This window comes from Ptychodera flava, chromosome 13 (genome assembly GCF_041260155.1).
Source record: "Ptychodera flava strain L36383 chromosome 13, AS_Pfla_20210202, whole genome shotgun sequence".
Lineage (NCBI taxonomy): Eukaryota > Metazoa > Hemichordata > Enteropneusta > Ptychoderidae > Ptychodera > Ptychodera flava.
The window spans coordinates 18,725,106-18,745,619 of NC_091940.1; the positions used below are offsets into that span (position 1 = coordinate 18,725,106).

Below are 20,514 nucleotides of genomic sequence, written 5' to 3' on the forward strand. Positions count from 1 at the left end.
ACAAATCTTGATCACACTAAAAGATATCAGCAGTGAAAGATAAACTGCTAATTTGCGCATTGATAAACTTCTCTAATTAAGGATATATCCGAATTGACTTGATCAAACTTGATATAACTTGCAGTGTTTATTGAAATATTGTGATATAATATTTCAAAAGTAATTTAAGGTCATCTAATTACAAATTAGATGAAACTTGCTATATACATTGATATAGTATCATATAACACTATCGAAAGTCATAATAGCATTTGTACTTCAGCAAATTACTACTTTGGATATTTAACAAACTTTCCTTATAAGGGATATAACTGGACCGACTCCGTCAAAGTTGACTAAACCTGCTCTGTAGATTGAAAATACTATGATATATTATGAACTAAAGTCGATTTTTGCATTTGCCGATCTGGTCGTTGATAATTTGCTCTTATAGTGAACATTCCAAATTAGGCACATTAAACTGGTACATGTGTGATCTAAAGCTGACGAAAGTTACTATGCCAGCTCAGTAATAGTTTGTGTATTTAATTAACTTTTCAAAATAAGTGATAACCTGAGGGACTTAACCGAAATCGATGAAAGTGCTGTGTAAATTGATGATAAAAATGAGACCATTTGAAGAAAATTCTTTGTTTACCGTCCTTGGATATTTGTCTATTTTTTCTGTGCTTGCTTTTAGGTTTTTCAAGTGTATTAACATAAGCTCAATTTTGGAAAAATAATATTTATATTTGTAACAGTGTTAACATCATTGTGTTTGTTTTCTTAATTTTCTCTGAAAACCTACCAGCACGCGGACGGCAAACAAATATTATTTATAGCGCCTTATACTACAGTAGTGAAGGACATTTTACTTTATCACATCAGCCAATTTATAATTTGCATACTTAATGAGCTTTCACAGCTTGGTATATGTCAAACTCGAAGGACTCGACCAAAAGCAATTACACTTGTCATATAAAGTGGTGGCACACTGACAGCAGTCAAAGAAAGTTTGGTTTTGTTTTTGTTTTTTTTTATGTATTTTTTTATTTCGGGAGATACGAGCAAAAAATTAATTACATAACTTGCAAAAAAAAAACAATAAAAAAACAAAACAAAACATGAGCTCTTTATATATTGGCAATCAAAGCATAAATGTTACAATTACAGAACTTGAGTAGTGTTTTTGAAGGTTTATGAAGGCTGATATTTCATGCCTAATAAATATAATTACACTTCAAAATTTTCCCACTTAAGTAGAGCTCTTTCAATACAGTTATTTCTTTTGGCAATGTACAATTCAACTTTCTTGGCGGTTTTAACATTTATTCTCACAAGATTAAAAGACGGTATGACATTTTTAAGTTTGCAATCATAAATAGACTTTTTGGCGATGAGGATCACCTGATTTAACAATAAGTTGAAAGACTTGTCTCCAAGCAGAATTTGCTTAGCTGAGAAACTGGATGGTGCTTCGAGAGCAGCACCCCACAGTCCCAAAAGGCTTTTCCATATTGATACTACACATTTGCAATGCACAAATAAATGAAGAATTGTTTCATCAACTTCCTTGCAAAATGAACATAAGCTGTTGATTACTCTTGGTGGACTCATGCGAGATAGGACATAATTAGTATAAAGATATTGTGGACAACTTTCCATTGAAAAGCTTGCAGTTTTGTTTCCATGGTTACATTAAATGGTAGTAAAAAGATATCCGTCCACTCGTTTTCATCTACATCGAGAAATTGTGAAAAAAACAATTTACATTTCGGTGTGATAAAATAATCTGATGTAAAACGTTTTCTGATACTCTTTACTGTACAATTTTTGAGTGGCATTATCTTATCATTGATAACAATACTGACAGGCAATTCCGGTCTAACTAACTCTGGCTTGCACTTCTTCCATAACGGTGGTATTGACAGTAAAATACCTTGCCATTGTAACAAGTGGTTTAAATTACAACCCATTGCTGATAAGTCATTCCATGTTTTAAACTTACTTTCTTCATTGAAAATATCTGCAACATATACAATACCTTTTTTGAAAAGGAAATTATCAAAAATCGACCTCTTTTTTACAAGAATCTCTTTGTTGTTCCAGATAATTTGTTGGGCAATACCAAAAGAATTACACGGGTTTATCTCGCTCCAAAAATCCAACACTTCTCTATAAAATTTGGGCAAATGAATAGGCAGGAGCTCGGTGCAAAAATTGCAACAAAAGACAAGATTGCCACCAACTGGAAGCAAAAGAAAATTCAAAAATACTTTCCATGGGTGATGTACATCGTCTGCTAAAAAACGTTTTATCCATGAAACTTTAAACGCCTTATACATTGCAAAAACGTCAACCATTCCTAAACCCCCATCTTTGATATCGCCTATCAATGAATTTCTACTGATACGATCAGGTCCTTTCCAAATGAAGCGATGAATGACACTGTTAATGATTTTTAAATCAGCCATCTTAATGTTAATAAGGTTAAATAAATACAAAAACTTGGGAATAATCAATGCCTTAATTATTTGGATTTTACCAATCAGAGAGAGACCTCTGGAGCTCCATAGGTTCAGCAAGCGGGACATAGAATCTAGAGGGCCACTAATATTATCATGGTAGGCACACTCGGAGTTGTACGAAAAATAAACACCAACAATCTTGATAGGAGAGTTGGGCCAATTGATACCCAAAGGCTTGTCCTTTCTGAACCTCCACTTCCCCAACCATAAAGCTTCAGTTTTGCTACGATTTATTGACAGACCAGAAACAGAATGAAAACTGTTAAGCAGAGAAAGGAGATTTGAAGCTGACACTTCATCTGCCAGGAAACACGTCAAGTCATCTGCAAATGCAGAGTTTTTGATAACACTGTTGAGAATCTCAATTCCACGAATAGAGTCATCTTGTTGAATTGCTGCTAAAAGAACCTCTATTCCAATAATAAAGAGCGCAGGAGAAAGGGGATCCCCTTGGCGAACACCCCGTTCAAGTTCAAAATAGCCTGTAGATAGGCCGCGATTAAGGACGCAACTGGAAGGGTGTGAATAGAAAGTGCGAATCCACTTGATAAGTGAGGGGCCAAATTGAAGACTTCGAGTGCTTTATACAGAAAGGACCACTCTAAACTATCGAAAGCCTTCTCGAAGTCTATTGCCATTAGAATACCAGGTAAGTTCTCCCTCTGTGTGTAATCCATTATGCCTCAATAATTCGAACACAATCACCTATTTGACGCCCCTTGATGAAGGCTGACTGGGTTTCATTAATAATTTTGGGCAGAATCTTGTCTATACGTCTTGAAATACATTTAGCAGCAATCTTGTAATCTACATTTAAAAGTGTGATGGGCCTCCAATTTTTAATGTAACGCTTATCTTTCCCTTTCTTTTCAATAAGAGTAATTACTCCCTGTTTTTGGCTATTGCCAAGGTCACCTTTTTCATTTGCCATATTTAGAGCACTGACAACATACGGGCTGATCAGGGGCCATAATTTAACATAGAACTCTACAGAAAGACCATCGTTACCGGGTGATTTATTTGTGGGCATGCTGTTCAGGGCTTGAAGGGCTTCGTTAGCAGTGATTGGGCCATCACAGGATGTCTTCTCAAAATCACTTAACTTGGGAAGACTGATTCTGTTAAAAAAGTCAGTAATAGAGTTTAGGTCATTCTCATTTTGTCTGCTACTGTAAAGTGTGGAGTAAAAGGACTTGAGCTCTACTAAAATGTCGGGGAAATTCGTAATTGCCTTGCCATCATTGTTTACAATCTGCGTAAGATGTGATTTTCTAGAGTTTACCTTTTCGAGACCTAAAAAGTACTTTGTGTTCTTTTCTCCAAACTCGTACCAGTTTGACCTCGAACGGATTATACTACCTTCAATTCTGTGATCAAATTCCACCTGTAATTCTTTTCTAACGCCTTCAATTTCATTTCTTAAATAGTTAGAAGAATCTGACGCTAACGCAGCCTCCAAAAACGTGAGCTTAGACTCAAGCTCTTCAATACTGTCCTTTCTGGCTTTCGCCTTTTGCCGGCCATACGTACAGGAAAACTTTTTAATTTTGTATTTTATAAATTCCTCAAAATGAATTGGATCTTGTGAATGATACTCTTCAACCCAGCTTTCAAAATTACTGTAAATGAGATTTATAAACTCCTCGTCCTGAAGGAAACTATTATTAAACTTCCAGTAAGAACGTCCAAGGTTTTTACGACTATCTCCTATGGAAAGTGTAATTGCAGAATGATCGCTATAACTACAAGAGATAATATCTGTGTCTATAACAGCCAGCTGAAGAGAACTACTTACAAGAAAGTAATCCAAGCGACTCTGTATTAACTCAGGACGCAGTCTCCGCGCAGTCAAAGAAAGTTAGTATTTCAGCTAATTACATATTTGTACACTTCATGGTTTCAGGAATTAGTTTAAAGTGAATATTGTTCACGATGTTGATCATAACAATTTCGATGAATAAAATAAAAATAACAATTTTTAGACAACTGCAACGCATAATGAAACACGGGAGCATTTGTAGTTCACATGTGGCTATTAACAGCTCATCCTAATTTCCTCACAATTATTATGCGTCTGTTGTCCCTCCAACTCAACAAAACTTAATGAGCTGTTTACATGTCGTTCATTCAGACGGGTCATTTCCCAGTTTGTAAATGGGTGAAGAACTGATCTATTCTGAGGATTATTTTGGTCATTGAGTCAATCCGTCACGGTGTCGCTAAATTGCATTCATATCGCAATGGCGGCGCACTCTTGCTAAGCAAGGTCATCAAAGTGAAAATCAGTTATTGACTGCCAAATGCAGCTGATGGAATGCCTTTGGCAGATACAGGGTATTTTCTTTAAAAAACTGAACGGAATTAGTGAGAGGCATAGACAGACTGACGGTTCAATTAGCGTGTAGGTCTACCTAAATATTTAAATTCCTTTATTGTATTTGATGAATCAATTCAGTGCCTGCACATCCCTGTGGGATTACATCATCCCTCAACGGTTATATCATGCATGATTTTGACGGCCATGAACGTCTGCAAAGTCAATAAAGTAGCAGGTTTGTTATTGCAATTCAGATGGAAAAGTGGAGATATTCTCATTCGTCATTTCGGCTCTGTAACACTGTCAGTATTTGCACGAGACATTGCTTAATATGGGTGAGGCAAAAAATCTCTCCATTCCATTAGGTAGAACATGTCCACATTGTCACGTACTGGAGGGAAGACTTACGACATGACACCTTTACTGGTCCAATAATTATATTTTTACGGTAAAACATTACAAGGTCTGTAAGACACTTTTTGTTTGCAACAATAAGTCGGACATCCTGAACTACTTATCACAAGTGGGGATGCCAGGTGTCTGGAATTGGCAATCGTACCCTGCTAGCATGCTCCACCCGTCAGGATTGGTCCAACATTGTCGTTTCTGCGTGACGCAATTTAATGAATCACTTAATGAAGTCATAGTTATAGTTTGCTGTCGCTCATTACTTGAGTGACAGAAGTTTCGCAGTTGTCCTCAATATCTCCATATCTGCCATTATATATAGAACTTTTTATAAGATCTCATCGGTCTACTTTCCGAATATTTCTGTCTCAATAGTTCAGATGCTAATTCAGTGTGTCTTGTACGGAAATCTTCAAATAAATAACAGGCTTTACTGCATCTCAGAAACTGAGAGACATACACACCATAAGCTGGCGCTGAGGTAATATTACTCGATATATGAGAATAATTCATGATTTCCAAAATCAAAACCATCCCTCTTGTCGTTTGGCTTAGTGTGAAGTCCATTTGTATGAATGTGGAGCGACATATCCAGATATGCAGCTTAGTACACACTTTATGAGTTGTTTCCATGACCTCTAAGTTCAGAGGGTGAATTTAACAGAAATATCTTGGTTCTTAAAGTTGGAAATGATTAAATCCCTACATATGTGAACATATTGGAATATGACCATTCCAGATCACACCATTTCTTACAATTTCAAAGAAAGGAAAGAACTTAAATCACGACAAGAAAAAAAAACTTCAAATATACGAACCTAGTTTGTACGAGCAGATCGCCATGTCATGGTAATCTCGTGGCAGTTTTTGTAATGCGGTTAAGAATATTAAAATTTGCCCTTCTTATAGACAAGACACATGTGTTTTCTCTTGTAGCGATCGGTTTGTTGTTTGAGATGTTAAAACGTTTGCTCTGGCTGGGACAAAATGCTTTACTGCGTGTGTCACGCAATCCGAAGACGTTCGGAGTTGGGTCTGAATAGTTTTGAAAACAAGCCTGAGTTGAAATTTTCACGATGAAGACTATCTGCGCTTATTCAGGAGCACAAGATATTTTTTCTATGCATGGTAGAATGAAGCAAAATTGATTAGTTGCTCAGGAGTTTTTGGATAATATGTATTAGTCACGCTTGTCCAGACATGTTCTTCCACAGACGTGTCGTATTCAAAATAGAATATTAAACATGTCCACACAAAGTACATTGCTCCAGTAATATTCTAAGACACGGAGCATCCTATGTACCCTTATAATTGTTCACCACGGATTTGTGTCACCCTGTTTCAAGATAGGTACGGTAGGAGATTATGGAGACATCTGAAATGAATGAATGTAAAGCCGAGATCTACGAGAGGTAATGCTGGCACTGTGCTTGCATGTATGTATCATCGGCATTAGCTGATATATTTGGAAGCTACCTACAACATCACAACAATTTCATGTATCGTTGTATTCTTTAGAATGCATGTATATGGCATGTATGTGTACATGTGTGTGTGTGTATAAATGGATGGATGTATGTGTCTGTCTGTCATTCAGTAAAGTCTCGATGGGATTCGAACTCACAACGTACGGCACCAAGCCACCTACCGAAGACATCACAGTCAAAACCGTTCGACTGAAACAAAGTATATGACTTCTTGCTCGAATATGGGTTCCTAACGTAGCAAAATATCATTTTGCAGCTTCAGGCCAGATAACATGTTGACGTGCATGACGCGATATTAAATGATCTCGATTCGAAAAAGTGCGATGAAGCTAGTAGCGGTCTTCGCGCTCCCTTGTATTTCATCCATTCCATCAAATGGGACTCGGCAGCCATTGAAAATGAACTCAAATCGTGAAGACGACAAAATATCCTCGAACAGTATGAACAGTAAGTTAAGGTTTGGGTGATTAAGTAATCATCAAGTTTGCAACACAGTGAAACTTGGACATTAAATGCAAAAAAACATTCAATCAAACAATTGGCGCTATGCATATCGGGCGGATAAAGATAGTCCCTAATTTATATATCTAGCAACAACCAAAAGAAACCTGTGGCTGACAAATAATTAACCGTCAAATGCCATCTGCTTCACCAGTAAAAGTAAGCCATCTGGTCCTAGACTTCGCAGCTTATCTATCTCTGGTCCCCGAGCAGTCGCACAGGTGGTCGTACTTCTGATCTATATTTTTGGGCGATGACTGTCTAAAGAGGTGAGAGTTTACGGAGTGGAAAGGTAATAAACATGGTAGTAAGCGACAACGCTGTGGATATTTTTGAACTGCTACAATCTGCTGGATGACATTTAAAACCTGTTGAATATAGTTGCGCCTGACAGCGATGGCATTTCAGTTCAATATGTTTCAGATGGTGAATAAAACAGACAGTTCGAGTTAGTGTAAGGATGCCACATGGAACCTGGACAGTCTTGGGGGATTACTCTTAGTATGTGATTTCTTGGGATCAAAAAGATTTTCGCACAGGCGGTAGTAAGAAGTGATATTTTGCAGTATCCATCTTTAATGCTAAACACCATCCATTCAACACTAAGGGCATGCAATGATGTCATTGTGAATTTGCTGAAAGGAAACCTATTGCAGATATATATATATCGACACAGTGCCACATTGGTGTTGCTTAGTCGGTCAGTGCGACTGAGCTGATGGAGAAGATGCCCGCCGAAAAAACACGAGAACTTGTTATACTTTTATTTAAAACCGGAATAAATGAGATATTTAACACTTAACTTGGCGGTGATGGATAAAATATTATATATCTAGTTCTGGTTTTACAACTTCATTTCAAATCTGTGTGACAGTGACAGATTATTCAACGATCAGTTTACGGGGGAATATTTTTGCCGCCACTTGACCTTCAACTTCGAAAAAAGTCATGGCAGATTGTCTTAATCAAGTACATGATGCGCTTACTCACCTACGGCATTAAGGAGGACAACCACTGTATCCTTTAGGTCGATATATCCTTTCGACTTACTTTGACGATCCCGGGTGAAAATTTGTGATGCCGACACAGACTGACTTTGTAAGCTGCTTTTGAATTGAAGTTCACGTACACCTGCAGTACCTGACTCCGCCTACAGAGCAGGACTGAGCCGAGCGGTACCACTGAACTGCCTTTGAAGGAAGCCGTGTCCTCGTTATAAATGCGCATAACGATATTATCGACGACCAATGAATGTGTCCGAAATTTAATTGCCTGCGCTCGGAAATATTTTTGATAATTACGTAGCTGCACACATTTAAAGCTGAATACGCTCACTCGCCAACACAACATGCCTGCAAGCCTGTGTCACGTGACATAGAGATTTCGACAAGCAGTTGATATCAACCCAAGTTTATTAGTTATATTTGACAGCGATATGTCCCAGATGGAATAAATGAAGTCGAGAAGAAGGTTTTCAGCAGCCTTGAAAAATAACATGTGCTCTGTACGGAACAACATCGTTTGAAGAAGCCAGTTAAAACAGCATTTCAATGTGGACGAGATCAAATTGCATTTAATGTTAGTCGCACACACAAATCTACGCTCATTTACACTCCAGGCTTCACTCCTACGATAGTTTAATACTTATTAAAACATTTAATCCTTTTAATCAACATTAGCAGCATTACTTTTCGCCCCTAGTTCAAAACCCCGCCAGCTGAAACAAAAGTTTAGGCACACTGTCATTTATCTCTTGTTTATAAAATACAAGTACTATTTTGTTGCCGAATAATGTAGAAATAATATTATTAAAGGCTTGTGTTGGCGACAGATTGTCTTGCAAGGAAATTATGCTTTGACACTCCATAATTCTCAAACAGACTAGAACAAACTTGATCCCGGGGATCAAGTCCCTGGCCTTTAAATTTGTCAATATATCCTGTGCAATTTCAGCGTCGTTGTTGACGACTGAATTTTAGTGCGGACGTAGATCTGTTTGTGAACAGTAAAATTGCAAAAACCACGATTGGAACTAAATTGGGATAATTGGATGGTGAAGTAATGCCGATTTAATCTACAAATGTAACCTCATCTGCTTTCCTTTTTACGTTACACACTTGTTTTTATGAGTAATTTGTAATCTTGAGACATTCAGCTATAGGGCACCTAAAACTTTTGAGAAATTTGAAAAATATGAAGATCCAATTATCCCAAATTAGTTCCAATCGTGTTCAAATTATACACAACGTATTGGGCTTGAAAGACTGACAATTCGTACTCCAGCATACTGTGGGGAAAAACGAAAATGTAAATGTTTGTTTTTGGGTTGTTTTCGTAAATCATTGAAATGACATGTTCTCAAAAATTGCAACGTTTGTCATTATAAATATCCCTGGACAGAACCTGTGTCTCCCTTTCTTCTGTCTAGAAGACATCTAATGCAGTTTGCATATGTATCTTGTATTACAAATAAAATTGTACAAGAGTATGCATAGTTGCGTAGTTCCATGCAGGCCGATGCATTATGTACTAAGGTGTAATATATTGAACAGAAGATAACTAATAATTGAATCCGAAATCGAATTTATGAAAGTTATCTTGGGACGCTGGTTACTAATAGACGTTATATATCAAATGTGTCGGCCCTTCATATAACTGATCAATTAGGTTATTTTGCAGTTGTTATAAACGTTAAGAACAACACTCCGCTGAACGTTTGTTTAATGACTAGAAATGTTTTGTAACTATACCCATCTTTTCAGCCGCTAGTTAAAGTGGGTGTCGTCGGAACGCTGCTCAAAGGTTACGACCGATGTCAACGCTGTATCTAGGGTACGTTGGTGATTGATGAAAGTTAAAACATGTTTATTCACAATGAATATCGTAAAATTCAAATATTCCAGCTATGTTGACGTGATGCATCTAGATGCCATGCGTGAAATACTTTGTTTGTAAACAAGGTAGTCGCACACGCGCAGTTCTGACGACACCTTCCCTTTAAAGTACGACTAGTGTGCCTGGTAAACCAGAAGTAGAATTTGGAAAAACAATTGAGAAGCTTGTCGACAAATTCATTTCAAAGAAGTTTGCACATAATAAATTGTATATATTATAGTATAGGTGATCATTGTAAAGTCAACTGTTTCTGTATGATGTGGCATTGTATAGGCATATGTTGTCTGTGTTCTGTGAACAAAGCAGCTAATTAAGGTAGTATGCGCTTCGAAAATGAAAGAAAAAAATTTGCTCAATCTTTCTGCAATGAAACTTTTATCCATTACCTAACCAAATCATGAAAAAGTCGGGGTCACAGTTCAAAATTTGGCACTACAGGAGCAAATATTTGAAATTCAAAATAGTCACTTTCCTTGTGCTAACTCTGTCGGAAAAAACATAGGGATGGTGGGCCGGCTATTTTGAATTTCAAATATCGGTAAGTGTTTGGCAGTTGGTTTCTCTAGTATCAAACTTTGCATGGTGACCCCTGATTTTTATTCTCGATTTGGTAAGTTTCATTGTGGAAAGTTTGAGCAAAAGTTTACATCTTTCACGTTCGACGCGCATACAACCTTAAAGCGCAGTGGTCGTCGCGCTGCGCGTGCGTGATTTTTTTGTTGATAAACATAAATTTTTGTAAACATAAGTCTTCTCAACTTCAATAGGAGTGAGATGGGAGCAGTCCCCCACTTTGTTAAGGCCTTTGTAAGACTCAACATCATGCAATAGTAAAATATTAAGATCGGAAACGAACTTCAGTGGTGTATTTCTATCTATAAACTCGTGTAGAGCTACGAACATTGAGACACTACACTCAGCACATTATGTCGCTAGTTTACTGCACGCAGACACAGTGAACAAAAAGCTTTGATCGCACGCGATCACGTTGGTTGTACACGATGCTATGTACAGTACAGTGAAAATACATAACTAAAATGATCAACATTGCCTATATATGTAGACCAGCAACAAGCACAATGCCTAACACAAAAATTACACTCAAGACCATGATCGGCAAGCCACAGCAGGACACGAGAGATGTTGTTGGGAGACGGTCACCGCGTTGACGTACACGGATATAGAGAATCCGGTCCCACAACGTACCGGCCCGCGACGACTTGGCCCACAACCAACTGTTGATCACCATGTCTTACTTCTCCTAGTATTACGTGGTAAGAAATAGTAAAATGACAGGAAACAATAGACAAAACGAGCGGGTTTTCGCGGCATTTGACAGGAAAATTGCACGGCTACACCGTGCATAGACGTATCGAGAGATCCTGTGCCCCGGTCCTGTGCACGGTCATGGCAGTGATCCAACCGCTAGCTGGTGTAGGCCTACCGGTGATGGGCAAACGTCGTTGTTGTACCTCCTGATTGCCGGGTAGGTCTGAATCCTCTTTCAAGTGAGATAACCCCCACATAACAAGAAGACCTATGAAAGGTCCTTCGCTTGACTTGATACCTGTACTCGGAATTCTCGTTTGCACCCCCAAACGGGGTAAACTTTGTAGTTGAGTTGGATTCTCCACAGCCGAGTGAAGCGCGCCATATACCCGGTTTGACACGGACGTTCATACAGACCACGGAACGGAACATGTACAGATGCAGAGATGCTTCTTGCTGCAGCGGGCATTGCTCTGCGAGCTGTAGATTTCTGTAGTTTGTACTCCTGTCGGACCTCTTGAAATGAAAGCTCTCGTCCTTGCTAGCGATGTCGAAAACTAGAGCCCGGTCGTTGATAGTCTGTTGGCGTATACATGCGTACATGCGTACGTCTAGCTCTATGGCTCGAGCCATAACAGTAGCCGAGCCCAATTCAACTGATTCAAGAAAATCATGAGCAAATGTGACCTCAATCCAGCGTGCAATTATTGTTCAATATTCAGCAGATATTTAACTTAGATTAATTGACCTTTTATCGCGTGTTACATTTGGTTAGTTGGTATACTTGTGACAGATGAGCCGCCATTTTAACAAGCGGCAATATCGCAAACATTACAATCAACCCGTAACATGTGCGGCGTTCTTGGATTTGTTTACAACAGAGGGGGACCCCCTCAGGAGGATGCGCAGCGCGACGACCACTGCGCTTTAAGGGTATTCACATCACGCACTAGACTGACGGAATGTTGGTTGTAGTTTTTCGAGATTTAATAGTGCTATTCTTGTGATTGGCTGAAAGTAGACAACACGAAGTTATCCGTTCGATGTCGTGAATATAACTGCCATGATCTAAAAGATATATTCCACTGATTAAAGGTATACTGTCACCTATTCCAATTTTGCCACAGTTATCATGGAAAGAGAAAATCTAATCAATCACAGATTTTAAGCGGGTGGCCGCTTTTTAAAAACAGCGTCCTCACTTGGGCATTTTGAATACCAAGGAACGCCCCTTTGACCATATATGGGCATATTTAGATTACAGATGACTGTATACCTTTAACACCTGGCCCAGTACCATGAAACTAATATACACGAATAACTGGAATATATAAATTCCTCTGTGCTACATACTGTTACTTAATTATACTGCATTCACTAGATAAAAATGGAATTACGGCATTACATGCACGTCGTGAAAACGATACCAGGAAACACACGGAACACTATAATTTAATTGACGATCATAAATTTTTCTTGTTATTAAACAAAGGGATGGTGGCGGTAACTTTTGATGTTTTCTGTCTTTTTGTTCCGTGATATAAATACACTTTATCTTCCCCTGGAATACATTGGGATACACACTATTTGTCTGCAAGACGCATTGTGTATAATAAGCAATCAATACCAGAATTCATCTGTCAACGATGACAACATTACAAGACATTACATACCAACAAACACTGTTAGTAGTTGAACACTTGGCATTTTAACACAGGTTAGAGAGATGAACAAGAAAATGTATTTTATAGCCACAACAAGGCGAACTACAACAAAGGTTCACCATTGATGGAGGAAAGTTCAATATCACATCCGCTCTTGAACTGGCTGGTGCACACGGAGCTGGGAAACAAGTCAGATAAACGTAAACAATTTTGTTATCTTGTTTATCAATGTAATCATATCATTTTTTATTTCATAATAAATGAAATGTTGCTCCTACAGGGAAAATTCATGGTTCATAGAGATAAAAATACGACTCCAATTTTTTTTTTTTTTTTGCAATATTTACTAATTGATTTTAACACTGCATATTTTGCAGTGGAAGGTTCCGTTCCAGTAACTCAGATTATAGATAACCTATGACGAAAGTTGTCAGAAACAAAGAAAAACTGAAAGCAAACTTCCAAATTTACTGTCAATTATATTTTTTTGTTTCGTTTTGTTTTTTGGGTATTTTCTTCAAGATGACGACCTCTGTATAAGAAAATGAAATTACGGAAATACGATGTAATAGATGGAAGTCGCGACTCAGAAACAAGGACAACAGACACTTACCGCATCGTGACTGATTCAATGCGATTGGTTTCCGGTCGCTTTGACAATGTAGCAAGTCCAACGCAACGACACAGCACAGCAGTTACAGTTTGTGTGACGAGTGGTTATCTGATAAAAAAAGAAAGTATGACTTGCGGTTACGTAACCTACATTCAGAGGACCTACAATTTCTTCTGATTGGGTTTCCGTCCATAGATGACGCAATACATGAAGTGAGGCTGTTATGCAAATTTTTGTCATGGCTGCCTTGAAGCTAATAGAGCAAGATGATTTGCAGGTCATCGACTGTCCTATCAAATCAATCCTGAGAGTTATGTCCCAGAGGAACGAAAACAGACTCTGCAGTCATCACACACGTTCATTAATATTTCAAGTTTTACGGCATGCTGTAAATCAATATCGCCGTAAATCAGACTGAGAGTGAAGACACTGCTGTTGTGGTTTAAAAGTCAGGCTAAATTAATGAACAGACATACTTGAACGCTGAGGTCGTACAGGGATGGCTGGCATTGCTCACGAGGAAATTGAGCATTTATTCAGAAAGCTTGTGCCAAATTTAGATGATAAGCTTATCAAAGTAAGTCTTTAAGATGTTTCATATGCAAAGAACTTTGGATAATCAGAGATCGCCAGACAGGTTAGAATCGAGTATTACAGAACAATTTGTAACCGCTGAATAGAGAGCTTTGACGAACAACCCTTATGAGGAACTGCCCAGTGATCAGAAACACACTGGTAAAAAGGAGAAGTGACACTAAAGCATATACAAAATTCGGTAAAAATGAAAAGTTTGTTCAATTTCATGACAAAGTTTCGGACTTATATTTCTAGTTCTTCTGCAAGAATAACTAGAGTCGTCTGACGTTGTTGTTTTTCTAAAACCAGATGATGATGATGATGATGATGATGATGATGATGATGCTGATGATGAATGTGATGCGGTGGTGACGGCTGTGATGATGACGATGGTCATACTGTTGCTGATGATGGTGGTGGTAGTGGTGATAGTAGTTAATGAACATGACGTTGATAAGGAGAGTGTACGTGTCGTGTCACTATTATCTTTGCGATGCAAGTTTAAGCGACAGAAACACTGATATTTGGTGATTATGGCTTTGCTATAATCATGGTTAACGAAGAGAAGGCCGCGTACTGATTCGTGCAGGCTATCACACCACCGCTTCACCTTATCATCTGCAAAGAAGTAACAGTGAACATAGGCCAATCAACAAATGCTCCCTACCCTCACTCATTATCACTATCAAATCTATTTGCGTCATCTCCCCTGAGTCATCATCCACTCGCATATCCGTACCGCCAACGTCACGATCCAGCCACTTCGGCTCTTACCACGCTCAAGTTCACATCCTAAAACTCCCACTTACCCTTCATTATCAAAAAATGACGTCACTGCGGGGAAGCAGTGGACAAATAAAGAGAACGGTCACTAGTTTCTTATTTGGATGATTAAGAACTCAATAAAGTTTCCATAGGGTTACTGTCATAGACCTTAAGTGCATGCCTGGTACCGTGTTGCCCGTGTGTGTTGCGGTGGGATCCCATGAGGGATCCCACACCGCCCTCCAGTCCGCTATCTGCACTATGATTCCTGGATGCCCCTGCTGTGGCAGAACGTGCATCCTGATAACACGCTGGCCTCCCGTGAGGCCATTCCCATCACGGTAAAGGTAGATACAATTTTTCTCTATGCCGTTCTTTGCGTGAACTTTGTAACTATAGATTTTGAATATGGAGGAAAACCGATTTTAGCGTTAGGAATACGTGCATTTGTTAACTTTGACAAAACGAACATACAGGGTTAGGTCATTATGATATCAGTCTGGGATATTGAAGGACTTCAGAAGTTGGTTCTGCATCTCTGTGGTACTTCAGTGATAACTATTGTGAAATAACAATAACCTACGTTTATACATATGTACAACAGAAAATACCAAAAACAACGGGAGGACTAAAACCTATAACTTAATAAAACCTTACCCGTTCTTAGTATCTTTGACTTCATGGCATTTCTCTCAATATCTTCTGATTTGTATACCTTTTGCCAGATACTATCGACAATTTCAGATTATCATGCACGAAAGTGGTAAAACCTCAACCCAATGCATTTGCAACATTTCATGATTATTCTAAAAATAGTGTTAAAGTGAACATGTCTGGTGGACACCAGGTTATGGCCGCTCATTGAAATTTTAAAGCAGGATTTTAAAGAGCCATATAATTGTTATTCCAGTGATCTAATTCCGTCACACGACGATAATTCTCTTTAATTTTTTGAAAATCTATGAAAGTATATTCATAAACATTCACATGCTGGCCTTTAAACTGTGCAAACATGATGTAAATACCATTAAGCTAGTGTTTTGTTGTGGCTCTGCAACCGGCATTTCGTGTTTTGGCATGTATTAACCAATGCGCTGAACTATTGTGCTGTATTATTTGTGCACATCTAAGCTACTGCAATAAAACTTTTTTCACACGTCAAGTAATCGCGATGGTGACAAAAATGTGAAGCAAAGGCCAACATACATTCTCTGTACAGGGCACAGGGATTGCACACACCATATGTGAAGAGAATACTCTCGTGTATCTTGGGGAACGGATACCATGTTACACTGTACACCTGTTGTTACGGAGATGGTTTATTCCACATAAAAGTTAATGAACCTAGTGGTCATCGACACCAGTAAAATGGTTAATTAAAACAACAAGATCTCTATAATAAGTCGATTTGCATACAAACCATATTTTTAGACAAACGCACAATAACGCTAATTCCGTTTTACGAAGGTGTTTACGGAAGTCAGGACGAAAACAAGAACATGTGTCACAGTGACGTTTGAATATTAATTGTGCACACTGACATTTATGATTCGATGTATCATTCTATCTTGAATTCATGTCTATCGTATGAAATCCCATAAAGTTACAACGAATAGTGAGTTGCTCAAGGATAGTTGTTGGACGATAGTTGCTCATAGATAGTTGCTTGAGAGCGAGGAACACAGCGGACCCAAGACATTTAGACTATGGGAGAAGCGTATCTTTGGCGATGGCAACTGTCAAGCTTGTCTACAGAGAAATAAAGTCTATGTAGTACCAACGAACTCTAAACGTCTCGTGTAGTCAATACACTGAAGATCCCCAGGTACCTCTCAGCAGGCCAAGGCGAGTTCAACAGACAAATGCTACTTTTGAAGAAGAAACGAATAGTAACAACTCCCTTTGAAAGAACGAATAGTAATATGGTGGCCGGAACGTTAATACTTTGAAGAAAAAACTAATAGTAACACTGTAATATCACTGTGTTCTTATTATGACAATATTTTATCGCATATGTAGCTGAATTACATCGCAAATTAGATTGCATATTTGACTGTAATACGAGATAAATTGCCATACATATGTATGTATGGCATGGTATATTCATTCGTCCGTTTGCAAACTTTAAAAGAAATCAGTTGAGGGATGATTGTGTAATGCCCCTAAAGGATTTTTTATAACAGAGTGGCTAACCAACCCTATATTGGATGACATCGCCTTCCAAACTGATGATCAATTTCCCTCCAGACACTCCGGGGGAAAGGGCTTCTATTTATCTGCCATGCTGGATCGTAATGTAAAACAAATTGGCAAGCACATATGCTAGGAAATGTCGTTTGCTAAACAAAAAGAAATCGATTAAGGTTATTAGTATTTCTTCGTTCTGAGACAATGTGACAATAACTGCCTTATGGCCATATCGGATTGTGTCTAATATGCAACATGCTGCAACCGAAGCAAAATATAATGATATGGAACATATGGTGTACAATGGCAACAGCCTGCAATACTGCTCCCTGAAGTATTACATGTTTTTGAGAAATTACCACATTATCTTCCAACTTCTGAAAGTTACTTAACCCAACATCAAATATGACCATAGAATTGGATCTTTGTATCTTATTTCATTCTGATGCTGTCAGCCACACTTTGAATATTAACACGATTGGAATTAATATGGGATAATTGGATAGTGAAGTGATGTCTTGCTAATCTAATAATATAAGCTCATCTGATTTTCTTTTAAGCAGTACACTGTACTTGTTTTGGGGACTTTAGGTGTAATTTGTAATATTGCAACATTCAGCTATAGGGCACCTGACTCTTTTAAGAAAGTTGAAAAATATAAAGATCCAATTCTCCCAAATTAGTCCAATCTAGTTGATTGAAAAACTGACAAAAAACACCAATAAGACACGATATGAAACGCAAAAAATGATATCTTGAACCAAACAGTCGGTACTGAATGCATCATTCATACTCTTGCACTTTATAATTTTGACCTCTAAAGAATTCGGTCAGAGAGTGAATGCATGAGACAGAATTAAACGATAAGTTCTTTCTCGAAGTATTCGGAAATTTGCACGGCTGCTCCAATGTTGTATGATGCAGTCGCTTGAGGACACTTAATGAAATATTCAGTGGACAAACAAATGCCGAGTTTAGTCTAAAGTGAGATAAATTACGAAGAAAGCCATAAATAACAACGTACATGTGACATGAATATGTAAACAATGAGGTATCTCTCGCCAGATCGAAATCATCGACGACTCAAGAAAATAAATAAAACCAGTTAAATCATTTATGCTAGATAGTACACTTTTGCAGTCTTCAACTATAGTCTTTCATATCTTTAGTGGCTTAATGGCGTATATATTTCATACAATGGGAGACAAAAACCAATCTGATAAATTTTACATTAACCAAGCTGCCTCTAGCACTGAAATTTCGACAGAGAGATCAGTAGTGATATTGACCTTGGGTTGTTTAAATTTCGTCACTATGATACGACTTTATACTTGAAAGATCTGGCTGGTAATAGGTTAGTCGGGGTAATGAAAACAACAAAACTAGATCGCCCTTGTTGTAATCCACATATTAGCAGTTTTAACACTTTTTACAAGTTTTGGGCAGTTAGTTAACGCATCTTGCCAATGTGTCTAAAGACGAATTTTGCAAATAGTGATCGGCAAGTACAGACGTCACAATTTCGTAATTACGGTGAGATGACACACATGTAGTCCATCTGATATCGCTGACAGCTACTTTGAAGGGGTTATTGAATATGAAGTCTATCTTAAACAGATCGATTTGAAATAAGTCGCCCACAGACATCCTGTCTAGGGCAAGAACGTACTTGACCTATCGAAAGACAAATTTTCCGAAGTTAGTATTTTCGTAGTGTGGCCTTCCGACACTCTGCTCGCAACGTTTAATATTCTGGTAAAACTGTCATTTTTAACTCATGATTAGCTGTTCAATTTTGTTCATCATTCGACGCAAACTGCAAGTCTGACCCCAAAGTGACTCGCCCGTCCATTTGCTCAACACTCGTGTATACAACCTTGCCAAGCCGATATTGCGACATCGTGCATTGCCGGAAATACCTGTCCCCTCTCCGGCGGCAGATTCAGATGAGGCTAAAAATATTACATAGAGACTCACGGGACATGGGTAATTAAAGTTTTGACGTATTAATGATCATCATATACACAAGGGTTGATATTTCGGCTTATTAATTAAAATTTTATAACCGGTAACCTACGCAGGCATGTATATTCGACTATCCTCAAGCTGCACGCAATTCTTGTAGTGGGTTCTTTCACTGAAAATATTACCTCGATTCTCCTGTGGTCGTTGAGATTTCTTCAAGAAGACAAATTTTTACTTGAGTATGGCTCAAAATGCCAAAGCTTTCCACAGGTGAGTCTGCGACACGTGTACATTAGATTTTTCCTGCAGAAGTGCGAGGGTAAATTGTTATGTCACTTAATCCTTTTGAAATCAGAGCTTCTGAAATGAGGTTGATGTACTTTTCAGCTGACCGTGGTATTTTGGCAAATTGCCTGCATTTTTGACAAAACGCGTCCTCCTAATATGGAAATAGTTGCCGAAAATTCATTCAAATCGCTCACAGGTATATATAATTTTTCACTTGTCTGGTGTCAACATGAATTTTCCAACAAAACCTCACGTGAGCAAAAACATCAAAAGCTTGTCGCTGGATTTACATCAAAGAATTTCCGTAATGTTTAAAGGAGAAATAAGATAAAATGGAAGGTTTCTTCAAATGCGACCTTTTTGGATTATTTTCCATGATGTCACTATGTCCTAATTGATATCCCGCAAAAAAATAAATCACCATGAAAAGTGAAATACAAATATTTCGTGAGACTGATCAAGTTACCATTCTCTGGGTTTTGAAACTCAGAAAATCGACTTTTATCAGTCACGGTATCTAAGACCGGCAGATACATAGTGGATTGATGCAAGCGCATTACTTACTTGTCGAGTCAGGTGGTAGAAGCTAGCAATGCAGTGATGTACTTGTTGCATTTATGGTCGTGTAGTTGGCTAACAGAGACTACTTATATTGGTTATTTGACACAGAATGGCGTTCCGTCTTACCCAGCTGAGTGCCAAACACAAAGTGAGCCCTTGACGAGTGGATTGTGCATGTGGCCTCTGTGCAGCTTTATACGTGTTTATTTGTAATTTGTGTTCATATGTCAACCTCAAACATTATTAATGGCGCGACTCAAATCAAAACATCCCAATTAATTTCTAATTTATGGTTGATGTCTCTCTCAGGCAGATGGTAAACTGTAATTTGCAATCAGTGCCCACACGTCCATTCGCAGTGACAGATTGTCGTGTTTTTGTTATTTTTGTTTTTTGTTTTTTTGTCTGTGTGTGTGTGGGTTTTTTTTTTTGGGGGGGGGCGGGTGTCCAGTAGTGTTTTGTGATTGCAGACAATTATATTGGAAGTTCGCGAATTTAACGGCGTTAAATC

At 38.2% G+C, this 20,514-nt stretch overlaps 1 protein-coding gene across 2 annotated transcripts in view; it reads right to left on the reverse strand.

Moving 5' to 3' along the window:
- LOC139147695 (neuronal acetylcholine receptor subunit alpha-2-like) overlaps positions 1-20,166 on the reverse strand; it is a 61,718-nt gene extending 41,552 nt beyond the window's left edge. The window contains exons 1-2 of one of the 2 annotated variants that reach the window (XM_070718856.1): positions 20,007-20,166; positions 13,662-13,769 (exon numbers count right to left, since the gene is read on the reverse strand). In XM_070718856.1, the coding sequence (XP_070574957.1) occupies positions 13,662-13,666 (5 nt within the window). In that variant the 5' untranslated portion in view covers positions 13,667-13,769; positions 20,007-20,166. Of the gene's footprint in view, positions 1-8,210; positions 8,422-13,661; positions 13,770-20,006 lie in introns of those variants that run through there. The other variant, XM_070718858.1, reaches the window with a different exon arrangement.
- Positions 20,167-20,514: the final 348 nt, after the last annotated feature.